This window comes from Oryzias melastigma, linkage group LG17 (genome assembly GCF_002922805.2).
Source record: "Oryzias melastigma strain HK-1 linkage group LG17, ASM292280v2, whole genome shotgun sequence".
Taxonomy (NCBI): Eukaryota; Metazoa; Chordata; class Actinopteri; order Beloniformes; family Adrianichthyidae; genus Oryzias; species Oryzias melastigma.
In genome coordinates, this window is record NC_050528.1 from 20,827,926 (window position 1) to 20,846,112 (window position 18,187).

Below are 18,187 nucleotides of genomic sequence, written 5' to 3' on the forward strand. Positions count from 1 at the left end.
AAAAAACATGGTCGATACACAGCTGTCCACCCTCCTGGGCCTTTCATCCTTAAGCTCGGTCAAACAGAAGCAGCTGCTGGTATTGACAGAAGCTGCTCCGCTGTGCAGATAACCATGTAGACACAATGAATAAATAAGTTTTAAAACGTACTTTTCCTGTAACTTCTTTGCTTAGTAAAAGGAAGATGTCAGTTCTGGATGTACATAGATCTACATTTACAGGCATCGTGTTGGAGCATCTTAGGCTTTCATCCAATCCACACTTGTGAGCAACAGTGAGAGTGATTTACAGTGTTGTCTATCATCACATCAGTGCATTTAGTGCTGCAAACAATTGCTGTGCAATGCAGTGATAGTTCTGCAACACGCTGCTGTAATGTCATCTTATTACTGGACAAAAACTGCTACTTTTTGTGTTTTTTTCTAGATTATTCTCTATAATAATCAGGCAAATAGAAATGTAAAATTATATTTTGCATTATTCATTAGTAAACTGCTTTTTTTATGGTTGCCTACTGTGACAATTCTCTCTGATTTTCTTGGTAGGCTCTTCAGGAGGCGACGATGAGCATGCTGTGGTGCTCGGGCAAAGGCGATGTTATTGACGACTGGTGTCGATGTGATTCCAGCGCCTTCGGCACGGACGGGCTGCCCACGTGTGCCCCGCTTCCTCAGCCTGTGTCAGTAAAATAACATGTTTTTGTTCAGCAATGAATACAACCAATGTTTTTTTTAATGCATCCTGAGCTTCCGCCATCAACCTCGGCACGATATTTAATAGTGATTAAACTCGTTGGTGATCAATAGCTCACTTTTCTGTTTGATGCAAGCCTGCTAATCAGTTGAACAGGCTGCTGCGTATTGATTGGCTGGAATGAAAATCTCAGTGAAGTCAGAATAAATTCTTGAATTTCACTTTTTGGTTGAAAAGTTTAATTTCAATATTTATATATACAGTATTTTTGCATTTATATGCTGAAAGTGACCTCATTTCTTAATAAATTGCGATTCCATCCCTCTGTTGTCAGCTTGAAGCTGTCTTACACCTACGAGCCCAGCAGCTCATTGGTCATCATGGAGTGGAATCACACCGAGCCACCAATCGGAGTGCGGATAGTCGATTACCTCATCAGCCAGGAGAAGGTGACAGAGAGGAGCGACCACTCCAAAGTTGAGACAGGTGGGATTACTTTTTAACACTTGAACGGTAAAGTCCCGCAGCCGTGGGACAGTTGCCAAGCAACACATATTAAAGTTACTATTTAAAATAATAAATTAGAGTGACATGTATTAGAAATTATTTTTGTTGCAAACACAAAACTTTTACATCCTTGTGAAAATTGTTATTTTCTACCTTTTTCAGAGATAACTTCAAAATTCGAAAGGTTTTATACTCTTAAAAAAAAAAACTATAAAGTTAGATTAAATCCAGAATCCCAAATAATCTCATGAAATTACAGCTATGTGAACATTTTTAATAGATACATATGGAAAGTTTAAATGATTTTGAAATTATTATTATTATTATTTTGCCATTAAGCTGTGCTTTATCTTTTATAATAAGGAGTGTTGGAAGTAACAGATTATAAAGTCATGAATTACTGTAATTTATTTACTTTTGTCAGTAATGAAGGAACGTAACAATTGCAGTTCAAATTTCGGTAATAAATTACTGTCACTGCGCTACAGAAAACCCTTGTTGCTCCGTTACTCAGGTTTTGTGGGCTCTGACTTTTTTTCTCAGTTAAATAAAACATAATAGAGTTTAAAAACATTGTATTATTATTATTTTTACATTTTATCTGGAGTTAATAAATAAAAGCATGTCATTATAACATCCATTCATAAATAAAAACACATTTCTAAATTAGTTTTGTACTAATTTAAGCAACAAATTAACTAAGAACAAATACATTTCCATCACCAGCCCCGCCCCCTCCTGTCAGAATGACTTTCTTGCATTTGAGGAGGACAATTTGGAGGTATTAAATTGTTCTTTGTGTTTTCAAGAGACTTAGTTTCGATTTAGTACATGTGTGTAGGTGTAACAGCCTTTTCCAGACCTCTCTTTGAGCGGTGGCAAAGACCACATTTGTTTTAACTTTGTTTCATTTTTCACACTGCTGTGTGATTTCTAATGAAGTCAGTTTGTCTTAAGCCATGTTCATAGTTTGCACAAGATCATTGCTCTAAAAATAAAGTTAAATCAAAGAAAGTTGTTTATTCTGTTTTTCCCTTGAACATTTGTGTATGAGTGGAAAAAACAAAGTAACAACTAGTGAATTACCTTTTGAAATAAGTCATGAGTAAAGCAATTATATTACAAGTTCATAAAGTTACTAAAGTAAAGTAATCAATTACTTTTATGAAAGTAATTTAACCAACACTGATATTAAATATGCAACAAAATATATGCTCTTCTTTCAAAAAGATTTATTAAAAACATATCCAATTCACAGTTAATCCACACTAGGATATTCCTCTTAGTTGGCATTCGTTTAAGTCAAGTTTTCTGCCCAGGCTTTAACAATTAGTTAAGTTTAGTTTCCTGATCATAGCAGAAATATGAATCAGGGTCATTTAAAAACTGTTTCCTGTCTGTTTTCTGAAAGGCTGGACGATAGAAAAGAAAAACATTTTATATTGATTACCAGAATGAATACAACATTTCTCCCATTTCAATATTCCATCATCATTCCTTTTTCATTAACAAGCTAAAAACAAACTGATTTTAATTATTTGTTTTCTATTTATTAGTTAATAAAACCATGCAGCTTCACACTATTTTTATGCAGTTTTTAAGGCTACCACAAGATGGTGTAGACCAATAAAGCTTATAATAATGGAAATATTTGTGGCATGTTTTAGAAAATATCTAATATAAATAGAGCATTATGTTTTTCAAACATGTTTTTTTTTAAATAAATCCTGTTTTACTTTTATGATCACAGTATAGCATATATATATTTATATGTTTTGTTAAAAATGACTGCAGATAAACATGAATCTTCCCATTTAATGAGTCTGATCTTAAAACTTCTACAGTTAACATTTGGTCCTTGATGTTGGAGCAGCTTGCACCTGTTCATTAACTGGATTCCTGTGTTTTATTCCCTCCTATTCCGTATGGATTTTGCCATTAAGGTATGCTTTAGCTCATGTTTGCACTACATTGAGCAAGTCATATAGCACGCCACATGAGCAGCAGCCGTGTGCGTAAATACCCATGACAGAGCGCTCTGATTATTCAGCTGGCTCCATATGAGTACAAGCAGGCAAAACAGAGCTAGTTTATTTTTGTAGTAATGACCCAATCCATAATGGAGACAGTTACGGGTCCCTGTGAGTTCCAAAGTTTGTTGTAGCATAATGAGAAAGTAAAGTGTTATTTGTCTGAGCTCTTGGAAATTGGAATTATGAATCAATACTAAAGATTTAGATATGAGGGGAAACCAAATTAGAAAAGCAGGGAAGTTGTTGTTTTTTCCTTTACTGTAATAAAATACTGAGTGTGACTGAAGACTTTGAGTTACCTCTGAATCATAATTATAGCAACTGTACTGTACTTGGTCCATAGTAAGTTTGAAACATACTTAATAGTCCAACTTTCTTTATAAACTTTATCAATCCACATTTGTGCTCTTTACGCACAGATAATTTGCATTAACAAAAGAAAATGAACATTTCCCAGCTACCTGCTATATGGAATTATTTGTAGTTTTCATATGAGACGTTACCCATGTGTGATCACCAAATTTGAGTGATCAAAGTTCAAGTGGTGTGACTTTCAATGCACATTCAGTGGCTGCGTATTTTCTACATTGATCCTAAAAACGACTCGCTTTGCGGAAACCTATATGCACGTTTACATAGACCTATTTAATTGGAAGTGGTGGCTTGAATGTGTGTTGCAGTGGCTGTTGTGAATGTAGCACAAAGGGAAGACCCTCCTGGCGGGCAGTTGTGCACCCAGCTTTAGAAATGTCAAATTCCCTTTTAGAAAGAAAGTTCCAGATAGCTTGTTGTTGCGCTAATGAATGCTAACCCTAAATGCAGAGAAAACCAACGTGGGCATCTCTTGTTCCTTTTTTTAATTGCAAATACAATATAAGTTCTTTTTTTTTTTTTTAGTTATCTGACAGTCATATTAAAATAATTATATGGTACTTAAGCATTAGCGTCTGGCAAATAAAGTTAGCATCTTGCCGCTAGTGGTGTACTCCAGTTGTTTTAACTCCTCTATGTTTAAAAACAATCTTTAGGAAAATACTCTGGAAACTAAACATAGTAACATTACAAAATACTAATGAACTAATAGCTATTAGTGGCATGCTAAAGCTCAATCGCTAATTTAGAATTTTACCTTTGTAGCCCACAAAAACAACACACAAAGACATAACCTATCTGCTATTCTTAAGTCTTTCAGAGTAAACTATATCCATATATATGATAATATATTATCTATGGCCCACTAAAGAATGGGTTATTTATGAAATATGAGTTATTTTTGTGAACTCTTTTTCTATCCAAAAATAAAACGACTCCATTGTGGGTGCCGCCCATTTCAAGACACCATCCTCGTGTCGGTCTTGGCAGCATGAATGTTTCTTTTCTCTTTGAAGCATCATCAATCTCGTATCAAAAATCCTCTTCGCCTTTATCCCGATCATCTTCTGGGAACACATGCATCTTTCCGTCTTTTCACTTCTTCTATTTCGTTGCTCACCTTCTTTGCACCTCCACCAGGAAATCGGTTTCTGGGGGTGGGGATTTTAAAGGAACCCGACCATGATTAGAGACTGGCACCGAACACCTGTTAGACCTTGCAAATATTGGAGACGGCATCAATAAGCAACGGGACACAATTTGAAGACATATGGTACGGCACATCTAAAATGAAAACATTTTGCCAATCCTGGTTAACATCATGGAGAAAGTGTGAGTGGCAGGGCAAGCTCTTCCTGGAGGAGGCTGTTCTCAAAACTTATTATATCTATACATATCTTTATTGTTTTTTGGGTTTTTTGGAATGTACAGTAAAATATTTGTTTTAGTGAAACCATTGTTAAACCAGGCATTTTTATTTATTTTTTTTGCTGTTTTATGTCACAAACTTTGGTGTAAGCTTGTGTTTCAGAATACACTTGTGATCTTCAGGCAGGTTGGTGGGTCATGGGACTCAAAACTTTTGGGATGTGACACTAAATGATTAAGATGACAACTGTTTGGACTGTTAGATCCTCTTGAGTGACACATTTTGCCCACAGGGCATACCTTGCACATAATTTGTATACTAAGCAAAATTTACATCCCATATTCAGATTGTCTACTAGTTTGACGCAGCTTGGGCAATCTGGGTGCAAAAATGTTGCCCGCTAGATGTTCTGTTGAAGCTTTTAAAGAATCGTCTTCGGCAGGACAAAAGTGGCCTATAGCCCATTGGCTAAAAAAGGCCTAAAACGAGTTGTGCATTGTAGATAAAGATAAGTTACTGATTTATAGTGATACTTATTATTGCCCTAATGTGTTTTTTTTATGGAATTAAGTTTCTCTGTGTGTTTATCCCTCTGCTAGAATCCCTCAAAATGAACATGTACTCCTGTAGAAATATGGGACTTCAGTGCATGTGGTTGATTAGCCGATATCTGATTTTTCACTTGTGATTGATGGAAAAAGTTTTCTAAACTCAATAAGTGAAACACGAAAAGACCAGCTGAGAGAAAATCATGGGTGTTGAGTGTCTTGAGTTTGTCACTACCAAGCTGGCCAACCATTATAGTGGTGTTTTGAAGTCACATACCCCGTCTTACTTTTGTTCCTGTCCTTTGAAATGAATATAAGAAAATAGAAAGTACAGACCCTGTTAGAAAATTGCAGTTAAACTAATTTATGCCTCTGCAACTTCAGAAGGATAGTAAAATCTTTAAGGCATTTTATGTATCGTCTGTCTGTCCTTTTTCTAAGCTTAAGGGCAAATATAACATTGTCTTTTATTTGTGTGATATTAAAATAAATCTCTTTTTATGTACTCTTTAAAATAAATTGTTTGTGTCAGCTTACTATTACTGATACAAATGTGCTTTTATCCTTTGGAATGAAAAGAAAAAAACATAAAATTTGATGCAGAGTTATCCAGCTGTGGAGTTTTTGTTAGATGGAAGGATTGTGGCTGCAGTGTCTTGTTTACTAAAGCTACTAAAACCTAATAAATAATAAGATTTTTGAAAGTATTTTTAGGTTTTAGAGCAAATTTGTTAAAAAATGTATTTAAATGTAAATGGAGCAGAAATCTAGACATCTACTGTAGATTTATAGCCTTAGCAACACCTGCCCTAATGGGTGGATATAAGCCGTCTTTCCCAGATGACAAATGGTCAAACCTGTACGGAGCACACAGGTGGCCCGGACAAAGATATAGACCACTTGATGAGCCCCTAGAGTGAAATTGTTGTTGCCTTTTTTCAATGGGCATGCTGCGGACAACAGGTCGTAGCGAACATATAAAGCACGTAGGGGTCAAGTTAGTATGACGCAGGAATGTCCGACAAATTTTTCATGTTCTCGACTCCCCGAGCCCTGCACACTGTTCAAGGAGCCCATTAGTGCTGTTCAACCAGCATGCAACCTGGCAGTTATAAATGAGGAAATTAGACAATCAGAGTGTAGTTTGTATATGCATCCTATAGCACCAGCACACACTGTTTGTGCAGCATTTGCTCATGGTCCGTAAGGGTCCTGCACGTGCACCTCGCTAAATACTGGAGTGTGACAATAGCATCAATTGTACGTCATAAGTGTATGCAATTTACAGTATCCCTACAAATACTTCACGATACATTTACCACATGCAGGACAATCGTAGGTTCTGTTTTCATGACGTCTCATAATGTGGCCACACGAGCCTAAAGTAATTAGGTTATTGAACCCACTTTTATGTCATACACACTGGACTATCACTACCAGATACTAGCGCATGCACCCACTGTTGGAAGAGTCTTGGTGTGAAATGTCGAAGCGGTGCAAATCTCAAAAATTTGCGAGATCTGAGGATGGCTCAGTTGGCTAGGTGTAGAACTGGCATGCAGGAAACCTGGGGTTGCTTCCCTGATGTGTGATGTGTGGGTCCTCAGGCAAGACCATTCATGCTGCTGCCTCTCTGGGTTTCTCTGTGCCTTAAAAATACAAGGTTGTGTCAGGAATGGCATCTGGCGTGAAAACTACATTTAGTTTGTTTGCTGGCTTTTGAGCATTTGAGTTACAACTTTATCAAACACTGCAGGAAGCTTGTTTGGATGCTTGAACAAGCCCACCTCCTGCCCAAAACAGTTTTATGTCTTCTCTTTTATGTTTTTTCTTTTGGATGGTTATTTTTTTTATTCGTCTTCCTTTCATTTACTAAATCCACTCATTTAATCAAACTTCAGAATTTAGCCAACACGTTTGGACCTGTAGATCACTCTAGTGTCTTGAGGCTGCCAAAGTTCACAATTCTCAGACAAAACAATAAAAAAACTGATAAACAAATCATACCAATTGACAACTGATCGTTATTCCCAATTCCAGATCCTAATACCGATATATGGAAAACAGAGTGACGCAAATCAAACAGGTTTTTACAGCAACTAATAAAATTAAACCCATTTTCCCCCTTTTCTTCACTACTAAGTTCCTTTCCATGCCTTTGTTTCTCATTAAAGCTATCATTGTACTGGTGCAGTGATTTGAGCTTCCTGAAAGTATTTATACGCCTGGTACATGAATACTTTCAGTGACCACTGAATTGGTTTTGGGTTTAGGTTAGGCAGTAAAAAAATGTCAGACTGTTTCATATTTGATATTTGTCCATGTTATTCATACTTAGTAAAGACAAAACAGAACAGATCTGCACACATAGCTGCTGTCATGAAAGGGTGAAGCTTAAAAAACATTCACTAATATACCATAGCTTTGTGGTAGTTTCTACCAGAACGCAGGACAGTTGTCCAAAGCCAGGATCAAAATTGACTCAAAAGTTCTCAAAGATGGAATGACAGGGCGCTCTGCTTTAAAAAAACTTCTTCTAACTTGGTGAACTTTTGAGGAACAAACTCCAAAGTAAAGCACTAGCCTTCCAGGTACCATTCATCTTTGTCAAGGGTTCTGAGACAGTGTATTTATCAGCTCTAAGTAAAGTACTACGTTTGGAGCTTCTGCCTGTGTCACATCATAATAGATTACAGTTTTTTAAAGTCATTTATGGTAATTAGCCTCTCTGGAAGCAGTCAAATGCACTTTGAGGTAAGTGAAGCAAACATTTCTGCTCAGAACTTTTGTTAAAAGTGTAATAAGTGACACAAAAGTGTGATTGTAAATTATTTATTTTTTGTTGTTATAGTTAGAAGTTAATATACTTTTTTTTAAACATCTGTTAAATATCAACCAAATAATCTATAGTTCAGGTAAGTTTATGTTGCAAATTGATTAGCAAGAGAAAATTGGATCCATAAACAGTTAAGAATTGATAGATGAAGGGCAATACTAAGCTCTTATTTATTAAAACAAAATTATTTTGTGGAAAGATGTACTTTGGCTAAAAAAATAAACCCCTTTTGCCTTCTGTGGTACATAACTGATGTTTCCACTGAAAGCCATCCGCTTTATTCCGTAAGTGGATTCAAGATCACAACCCTGACTTTAGGATCACACACAGGTATTTGTTGTGCTGCTGTTTGCAGAGTGTATGAAATATTTGTTTTCCCAAAATGCAATGTTTTTTTCTGGAGAAAATAAATCAAGGCTAAGGCTTCAGCAGATGAGCTTTTTGTAAAGCATAATTCAAGCTATTGTTTTTGGCCCACACGGCTGAAAATATCTTTTGTGAGAGTAAAAAAGCTAAATGTCTTAAGTTTGTGTTTTAAAAGGTGTAGCAAGGAGCTATGTAAGCATTTATGTAATAGTTCAAATAAATGAAGCATTGGATTTAGTTTGGTGAAACAAAATGTTTATCCAAAAATAAAGGCAGAAACAGAATTCCTATTATTTAAATTTATTCTAATTTATAATAAATCAACTCCCATAGATTCGAATTGTCAAAATGTACTTAATCATTTTTTAACATTTCGTTTTAATGAGCAAATTACATATTTTGAGTGTGTTTAAATGGTCAAAGGTCAAGATCCTAATGACGTTATTTTGAAAAATATAAAGCGCTTATAATGCAACCAAACCATTTTGTAAAAATAATGTAAAATTTAATTACATGAAACATAAATATACAGCAAGGCCCAAAGTTTGACTGACATTTTCAATCTTTTCCAGACTAAGTAAATAAAATTAGAGGTTTTCAAGCAGCTTGTAAACTCCTGTTATTTTCAAAAACCAAGGTGCATCGAGGCTCATTAGAATAGCAAACATTGTGTTTGATCACTATTTGTGGGAAAAAAATGTTTACATTTATTTTTTTTATTAAACTACCAACATTTTCCTCTTCAGAACACAGTGGATTCATAAATGGTCGTCGTAAAATGATCGAATTGATTAGATTTTCACTTAGTGAAATCGGTGATGTCATCTTTCCTGTTTAAAAAACATTTAAAAAGTAGTGAGCATGGTGTCTGAGTAGCTTTTAAAATCCAGAGTACTAGGCAGTCCGGCACTATGTAGTTTTTTAGTAGTTAGGTATTGGGGAGGGAATTTGGATTTAGCCCTGGAGTTACTGTGATATCATTTAATAAAGTCTGACTGACTGAGGGACTTATCTCTGATTCTTTCATTTCACTTAATGTGTCTTATAATTTAAATATTTGCCTTAAGTATTTGACATAAATTGGAAAGCAGATCAGTCATTGATTATGTGTTTTTAATAAAGTGCAGAAAGCACTGTAATACTTTTATTTGTTGCATTCAAGTGGAAATAGAGAAAATAAAGGAAAATGCCTCAAAGTAAGTTACACCTTTAATTAGGAAAATCACTTTTTTTAAACAAAAATACTTGCTTTAGGTTTTCCAGCACAGCTAAGAAAACCTTTCAAGCTATCTGAAAATGTCCATCTTGAAAATACGAACATGCTGACTCTCAAAAGCAGAGTGGTCTGTTCTAAGAAAGTTTAACTGGCTAATACATTTAACATTTGACCCTATTCACATCAACTTCACACTGCCTGGATAATGTATTAGTCAGAGAATTACACAGTTTACCAAAATAACATTTCATATCTCAAGGGTGTTGAGGTTGTCAAAACCTTCAGCAGCTCCCCCCTCGCTTCCATTTGGACTCTCTGATGTGTGAAATTGCACAGAGATTGCACAGAGCACCTCTAATTGCACTGAGTGAAAGCCATCCAGCTCTGCTTGGTGCAGAGTTGTATTAAAAAAAAATGACAGGCAAACACAGATAAAGTGGTTTCATTACAATTTTCTATTTATGCGTCGCATTTGTTGCGTGGGACTTACAAGGTAGAACACAATGACAAAAAGAGGGGATGAAAAAAGAAGCGATGAAATTAACTAGAAAAACAAAACAGGGTCAGACGGGGAAAAAAGGGACGAGGTTCGGGTGATTTCAAGATCTGGAGAGCCCCCTTGTGCAGGGTGGTTTCAATTTCAGCTGACAGTCTGTCATTTTGAAGAAGTGCTCCTACATACGCTGGCTATTCTCACATCACTTTTTTCCCTTCTTTCCTCTGTTATCATTACTTTTTTTTTATGTCACGTTTTACCATCATACCTCCCTTTGAAGCTGGGGTCTGCAACCTTCAACTCTTAAAGAGTCATTCCGGTCAATTTCTCCCAGTAGAAGCCGTAAAGTTTTGTTTCACCCTTTAGAAAAATAAAACTCTGATTTATCTTTGTGTTAATGTTACTAATATAATAAATACATTTTTTATTGCCAAAAATAAGATGCTGACATAAAGAGAGAATGGCCTATTTTCAAAATAGTTGTAACTTTTGAGATGAGTTCACATGACTTCCTTTCAAAATAAAATAGATCTTGTGCCACAAAGGATCATCTAACCCTTTAGGAAAATATGACAACAATTTGTATCTATGTTATTAATACTTTTATCTATTTTTATTACATTTTTTGAATAAATGAAACCTAAAGAGACAAATATAGAAATAGCTTATGTTTTTTTCAAATATGTTCTAACTTTTGACTAAAGTTCGCACAATTTCCTTTCAAAATAAAAGACATCCTGTTCCACATGGGATCATCTCAGTGCAGCAAATGGAGTGGAAGGTAGTTTGATGTCACCAGTAATAAACATAAAATAAAAGTTTTTTCTATCGTTTCTTGTGCCAGAAATTCATAAATCCAGTAAAAAAAAATAAAATAAAATAAAGTTTTTTGGTATGACTTTGGTAAACTACGACAGCTTGATGGATTGTTAGAGAATTACGGCCACCATAGTCAGGAAACTTGTGGCGTGTCCTGTCCTTCAACAGTTTGTGAATAAATTGAAAAAAGTTTGAATTGGTTACTTTTGTTTTTTTTTTTTTTTTTTACTTTACTACATAAATACTTCTTACTTTTTAAAATGGAAACATTTTTGTTTTTCTTTTAGCCTTGGGTTGCAGACCCCTGATTTAGACAGTACTTTTTCCAATCATTTTTTCTCCTTTTGCTTATTTATTTTAGATCATTAAGGCACTTTCGTGGAATACTGTGAAGAAATCTTCACCTAAATAAAGAAAATAAAAATGAAACTTGGGAGAACAGGTAGTTAAACAACTATTACATATTTTTTTTAATCTGTAAAATACTTAAGAACGTGAATGTGGATCAATTCAATACACATTTATATGCCTTTTATACAATTTTTGGTCATTATTAATTAAAAAAAATCACCGTAGAAGGTTACCAGTCATTATTCAGAAGTTGTGTCCACTAAGATATGTCTTACTATCAAGCTATTTTTCAAGTCACCTAAAATGCGTATTCTACTTAAATTTGGTAGGAAAATGTATTAAACCTTTAGCTTTTTGCCTCTTTTCATTCACAGTATCTCAAAACCAAACCTAGATAAAAAAAAATAATAATTGTCTCTAAATGGTTTGGATCCATAACTTAAGAAAGATGGACTGGTTGAACAGGGGTTGCTGCTTCAAATCCTTGGATTGGCAGGGTTAAACGAGATGACCGATGGGAAGCATTGTTCACCCTGGTTTCTTCAGTGGGTTCCTCTTGATCCCATGTTGACCCTGTGTGTTGACTACAGGTGGATCTATGGTTTGTACACACATTGAAGATGATGTCTTTAAAACATTTGTACTTTATTGCAATATATGACAATACTTTTACATCAATTTAACTAGGTTTTACCTAAAGGTGTGAAAACACAATGTTCATACTGTCATTGCTGGATGTAAATTCCTCAACTAGAGAACTTGCCCGTGCATTTCCTGGCGTTCCTTTGAGATCATGTGGCGTCGATTAGGAGCTGAGGCTATTAAAGTTACCCCTTACAAAAAAAGGCACGATGGGTATAAACCTATCCTCTGTGAGTGGATGAAATATTTATGACATTTTACAACCTAGTAAAACTGTGATGAGTGCATTGAACCAACTTTAATGACTCCAATAGGCATTGAACCAATTGTGTAACATTAGATCAAACACACCTTACAGGTTATTTAAAGGACATTTACTATATTTGGAATATACATTTTTGTTTCGTTTGCATACGTTTTAAAAAAAAAAAACTCTGATAGAAAATATTTTTTTAACTTATCATGTGCGGTTTCTCCTGCAATTTACTGATTTGACCTTTTATGCAAATAAATGTGTGGAAAATTGAAAGAGTTTCAGGTCTTGGAAGTGTTGTTATTTTAGCATCGTCTTTAAGAAAAAGTGGTTCCTCTTGTATTTAATCTGCAGAGAAAGACAATGTCTTTTAAATGGAGAAAATGTGTTTTTTTGGCTGCGAGAGATTTAGGAGTTTGTTCAAAAGAAGAGCCTGCTCGTCAATAATGGTTGGAGTTTATCTTGGGGAGCACCAGACAGACCAGCCAGAAACTTTTTGTCTGTGATCCCACTTCACAGATGACTGTGACACGTGTCAAATCATTTTAAAAGAAAAAAAATGAATAAGCATTTAAATTATTGCTTTTCTTAAAGCCTTTAGACTTCATTATTTTAACCTGTTATAATCTGTTCTATAATCCCCCCCCCAAAAAAGATTAGCTTTATTTAATTGCTTTGAATGTTAGTTTGAAACACGTGTTTCTGACCAAACATCCTAAGTGTTGTGTTATTTATACACAAAGCAATGAATGCACTGACAATGACTGTGTTGCTTTTATTGTCATGTAACGTCTGATAAACCTACAAAGATACGCTGAGTCCCAGAGGATCCAGCGCTCGGCTGGATCCTGGAGCTGACAACAGCTTGTTTGTTCAGTAATCTCCCCCTTAACGAGTTTCAGGCACACAAGGTGAGATCATACTGGAAGTGCAGACATTCACTCACGAATGCGTTGCGTCTCCAGCAGCAGATGTGTGGACGCTTCGCAGTGAGGGAGTCTGCTTTAAGTCAGGGCATCGTTTAGCCGGACCAGACTCTTAGGGAAAGCAAACATCCCCTGAGCTGGAAGCCACCCAGTGATGTAACCGCTTTCATCACCCGACGAGGGCAACGTTTGCTCAAGGGTCAGCACAACTCCGAATGCAATCATTACTCACCTATTTACACGGCACACTCACAGACAACGGGGTGACCGGGCGGGACATGTGTGGCAGAGCCCGAACCTGAAGCAGCCTGAGTTCATTTAAAAACCAGACACTTCCTCTGAGCTGCCACTGCTTAACCATTCCCACCTGCTCTCTTTTTGCTTTGATGTTCGCAGAACTTCAGAAGCTGAAAGAGAGTCCCTCTTCGTTTCTGTGTGGAGTTGCCAGCATGTTACGTCTGATTTGCACATGACATTATTGGTGCTCATCTTCAACTGTTGCATGTTAAAACCTCTCTTTTTTAAGGAGCTTGTGAATGTTCGCATATCAAATAACTTTACAGTGTAAACTCAGGTGGGCACTGATATCATTGCACCTGGCATCGTCAGACATCAGTTCATTTTTACACTGGAAAAGACTATTAACGACCACTGCAGTTATTTTATTTATTTATTTTTTTATGTTTTTGACATGTTCTTGTTTCACTTTTCTCCGGATGGCGAGTACTTCTTTATTCAAATTGTCGTAAATCAGGAGCAGATAAAAAAAGAATGCCAAAAGCTTGTAACAGTTGCATAAGATCTAAAATTCTCCCTGCTGTGCTCCATTCTGATGCATCCACTTGCAGACAAATAGATCCTTGAACGTTTTGGTTTCCCTTTTTTGAGCTGGCATCGTTTTTAAAACTGCACAGCTGGATGGCAATATTGCTGATTTTGTTTTTTGTTTTTTTTGCACCGCTGATGTTAACTTAGGGTAGTGGGGAGCTTTAAGCTAGCAGGAGAGAGTGTAAACAAAAGGATCATGGGAAATGAGCGCTAGCTTACTCCCCGCCCACAACTCAGAGGTGAATTTCTTATGAACTCCTGCCACTCTGGAGAAAACATATCCTAGAAAATGACACAAGTTTAATTTTTTTTACTTTGGCTGAAAAACATAATCATAATTAAAAAGACTGTTATGAACACTTTCAACATTGATTAAAAGATGACTGGAGCAGGACTGTAAGACCCTTTGCCATTATTGTCTAGATGCAGTTTGATTTTTGATGGGGTTGGCTGGATCTCAAGTTAATAAAACTTGAGTTGAAGATACATTAGGTAATATCCCGGATCCCTTTATGCTTACATTTACAATGGTACTTCATGAAAATTATGAGTACAGTGTTCTTTCGTTCATCACAGGGGTTACACTCTGAAAAACTCCAAATCTACTCGACTTTAGTTTTTATTCACTTTATTTATTAAATCACTTGTAGCTTAAGTGTGTTTTTGTTTGTTTTTTTTCTTTAATCAGTGCATTTCATTATTTCTGTACTGAGTTTGATCCAGCTTGATGATTCATTTTTCTTTTATTGTCTACAATTATTGGTTGAAATAAACCAAATCAATCAATCAATCAAATTAAGAAACCATCATAGGTGAAATCCCCATTTAGGATTAAGGATGACGTAACCCCTCACTACACTCTTTCTGCACATATTCACAGACAGAAATTGACATTTTGACACTTGTCTTTATTGTTTAAACTCTCTAAGTTCAAATCTTCATAGAAAAAAACTCCAGTATTATAGAAAGATCTCATTGCAATCAAAGGTTTATGTGGATTTGGAGAGCTGTGTGTATCTATACCTGTACAGGAGACATGGAGGACATTGATTGACTAGGTCTCTAGCCTATCAGGATGCAGAACACAGAGAGCTGTTTAATAAAAAAAACAAACATGCGAAAATGCAATAAAAAAAACTATGAAACAGCAAAAGATGAACAGCAAAACATCTTGGGAATGGTGTACAACAGAGGAAAAGAAATGATCCTCACAAATGTATATTTACTTGTATGTTATTTCCCTGGGTTGGGGTTTGAGGTTGAATCTGGTTTTTCTGTGTGCTGCAGTACGCTACTCGCTCTAAGTGATAAAATGTCTTAAACAGCAAATGATAACCTATTAATAATCATTTTATCATTAGATTATAAAGTCAAGTTTCAGTCCCATCAGCCTGGATTTAAACTCACGACCTTCTAGTCTCAGGGTGGACACTCTACCACAAGGCCACTGAGCTGGTAAAGTATTAGTAATTATTAGTAAAAGACAACAATAGGGGATTGTTTTTTTTTATCCTTAAGCATTTAGCCAGTCTTTAAGAAATTGACAGATTTTATGGGCATTAGAAAAGTAATCAATGTATACAATTAAAGAAAGTTACAAGGCTAAATATTTATTAATGGTTTTGAGGTAAAAATAAGTGATTATAAACAATTTATTTTTGAAAATGTATTAAAATAGTTAGTATTTTCTATTTACTGTATTGAATATTTTGTTTCCTGAGTTTTAAGATGCAAATTTTGCAAATATCAGGGTAAACCCCCATTCAGTACTTAAAGAAAAAGTAGTTTTCACTTAGCAAAAATACGTTGAATATTCAAGTTTACTTAAAAAATATATATATATAAAAAAAAAAACACTTATTTCAAGATAATAAATTTGAAGCTTGGTGCAAAAGATAAAAAAATAGTGTTTGAAAGATTTTTTAGGTTATTTTGTACACATCTGTTAAGTGACTTTTTATTCATTGATATTCATTTAGAATAGGTGGAAACAATATGACGTTTTTACCATGTATGTGTTTACTTCACAACCCCTGAAAAAATGGGGCGTTTTCGTGATCTGAATAATGCGCTATAACTATTTTGCACCATAAGACACGCAAGGAAGTGGAACATCTGGACCATGTTGGTTTGAACTGACTAAATGGTAGATGTGGACGCATATGTGTTGTGTGAGATAAACACCTGACAGGCTGCTTGGGCTCTCCAGAAGCACTTAAGGATGTCGTAAATGCGAATTGTTCATAATTGAGACTAATTGGGCAAATATGGAGATGCAACTATTTTTCGGTTGACAGGCGAGCAACATTTATTCAAGATGTGTTTTCCGGCGTTGCTTTGCTTCATTGTCTTATTGACGTACTTGGCTGAATCTATGCTTAGCGTGCAGCGTCTCTCACGGTATCAGTTGGTCAGATGCGCCTCTGTCAAATTATGAAATAATTTGTCGACCCTCTGAAGACACAAATTGCACTGCGCTGACGTAAATGCATCTCTAAAACATGTGTACCAAACACCAAATTTAAAAGGAAGTACAAAGGAACTATGGGGCTGTTCCCAATTTTTGTTCACACAGAGTAATGATCGTTTTTTTTATAATTTTACGATATCCTCAGAACATACACCTCTCCATTTATATGTCAGACTCTTTATACAAGTGGGATGTTGTTCTTCAGGAAGTATGTAGTGGTACAAAGTCCAAAAACAGCTGTAAAGATTAGCTGTGACTGTGATGTTGTGTTGATGGTCTAAACTGGTACCAGATGGTAATAAAGCTTTGCAACAAGTTGTGCTTGCTAATACATTTGTGCACATCTTTTTAGTGGAAGGGTAGACCTGGTATAATGAGGAGAAAATAAACCAGCCAAAAACAAAAAAAAATCAAGCTGAAGCATTAATAGGAAGAATGTGTGTGCACAAATGTGTGTCTGTACTAATGCAAGATAGTAAACTTCCCGTTTGGTCCCCCCCCCGCTCTTTGCCTTTGCCCCCTACCCCAACTCATTACTGCACTCTTACCTCCCAGTTCAACAGGTTCAGGATATATTTTCCTCCATTTACATGCATGACTGGTTTCATTGTAAAAAGAGTGAAATGAGTAAACTTACATCACTTCCATAGCTGCTGTTAAAAGTGTACTTAGCTAAAAAGCCCAAATTGGGTTGTGGTTAGCCGAGCTTGATTTAAAGACCTAGCAGTAGAAGAAACAAGCTTGGCTTATTTACCAAGACATTTACAAGTTCAAATCTTGTGTTTATAGAAACATTGGTATGCGTGTCGGGCCAAAATAATCCCAATTAGCATATCATAAAGCTGTTTTGTAGAGAGCTCTTAGCAAAACAAGTTAGCTTAGCAGTTTAGTCCATCAATTTCCAGCATTTTAAGTAGGTTGTGGAAAAGTGGATGTGAAAAGCTAAAGTGTTACATTTATACAAATTATTTTTCATTATTTCTGTTTGATATGGGGTAATATGTGAAACTAGGAGAAAACATATTGTTAGGGCTGTCATGCAATTATTATTATTTTATAATTATATAATTATTTTTAACCAAAGAAAAGCCTGCTTTCGAGGAATTTTCCTTAAAAACTCATAACATTGTGATGAAGCAAAATATCAAATAACAAAAAAAAAAAAAATCCAATGAGTTTTCCTAATATAGCAAACTTCCAATCATTATTTTTACACCAACAATTGTTTTTTTTCTGTTTTTTTTTTTATCTCGAACAATTAAGAGTAAACAAAAAATGCTGAAACTTAACACATAAAAACAGCAGGAAACCTTTTCCCTAGCAATCCAAAAAATATTGACCGCCATAATCCATATTGACATGGCTAGTTTAACAGCCCATGTGATCAGCCCTCCATGTACCCCATTCATTTATAATAACAAACACTCAGGCTTTATCCCCTACATAAAAAATAATAGGTGT

At 35.4% G+C, this 18,187-nt stretch overlaps 1 protein-coding gene across 6 annotated transcripts in view; it reads left to right on the forward strand.

Annotated features, from left to right (window-relative positions):
- The window catches only part of astn1 (astrotactin 1), a 373,519-nt gene that overhangs the window by 327,310 nt on the left and 28,022 nt on the right, over nt 1–18,187 (forward strand). For all 6 annotated transcript variants that reach the window (XM_024273426.2, XM_024273427.2, XM_024273428.2 and 3 more), the window contains 2 exons: nt 547–680; nt 1,029–1,180. In XM_024273426.2, the coding sequence (XP_024129194.1) occupies nt 547–680; nt 1,029–1,180 (286 nt within the window). The remainder of the gene's footprint in view (nt 1–546; nt 681–1,028; nt 1,181–18,187) is intronic.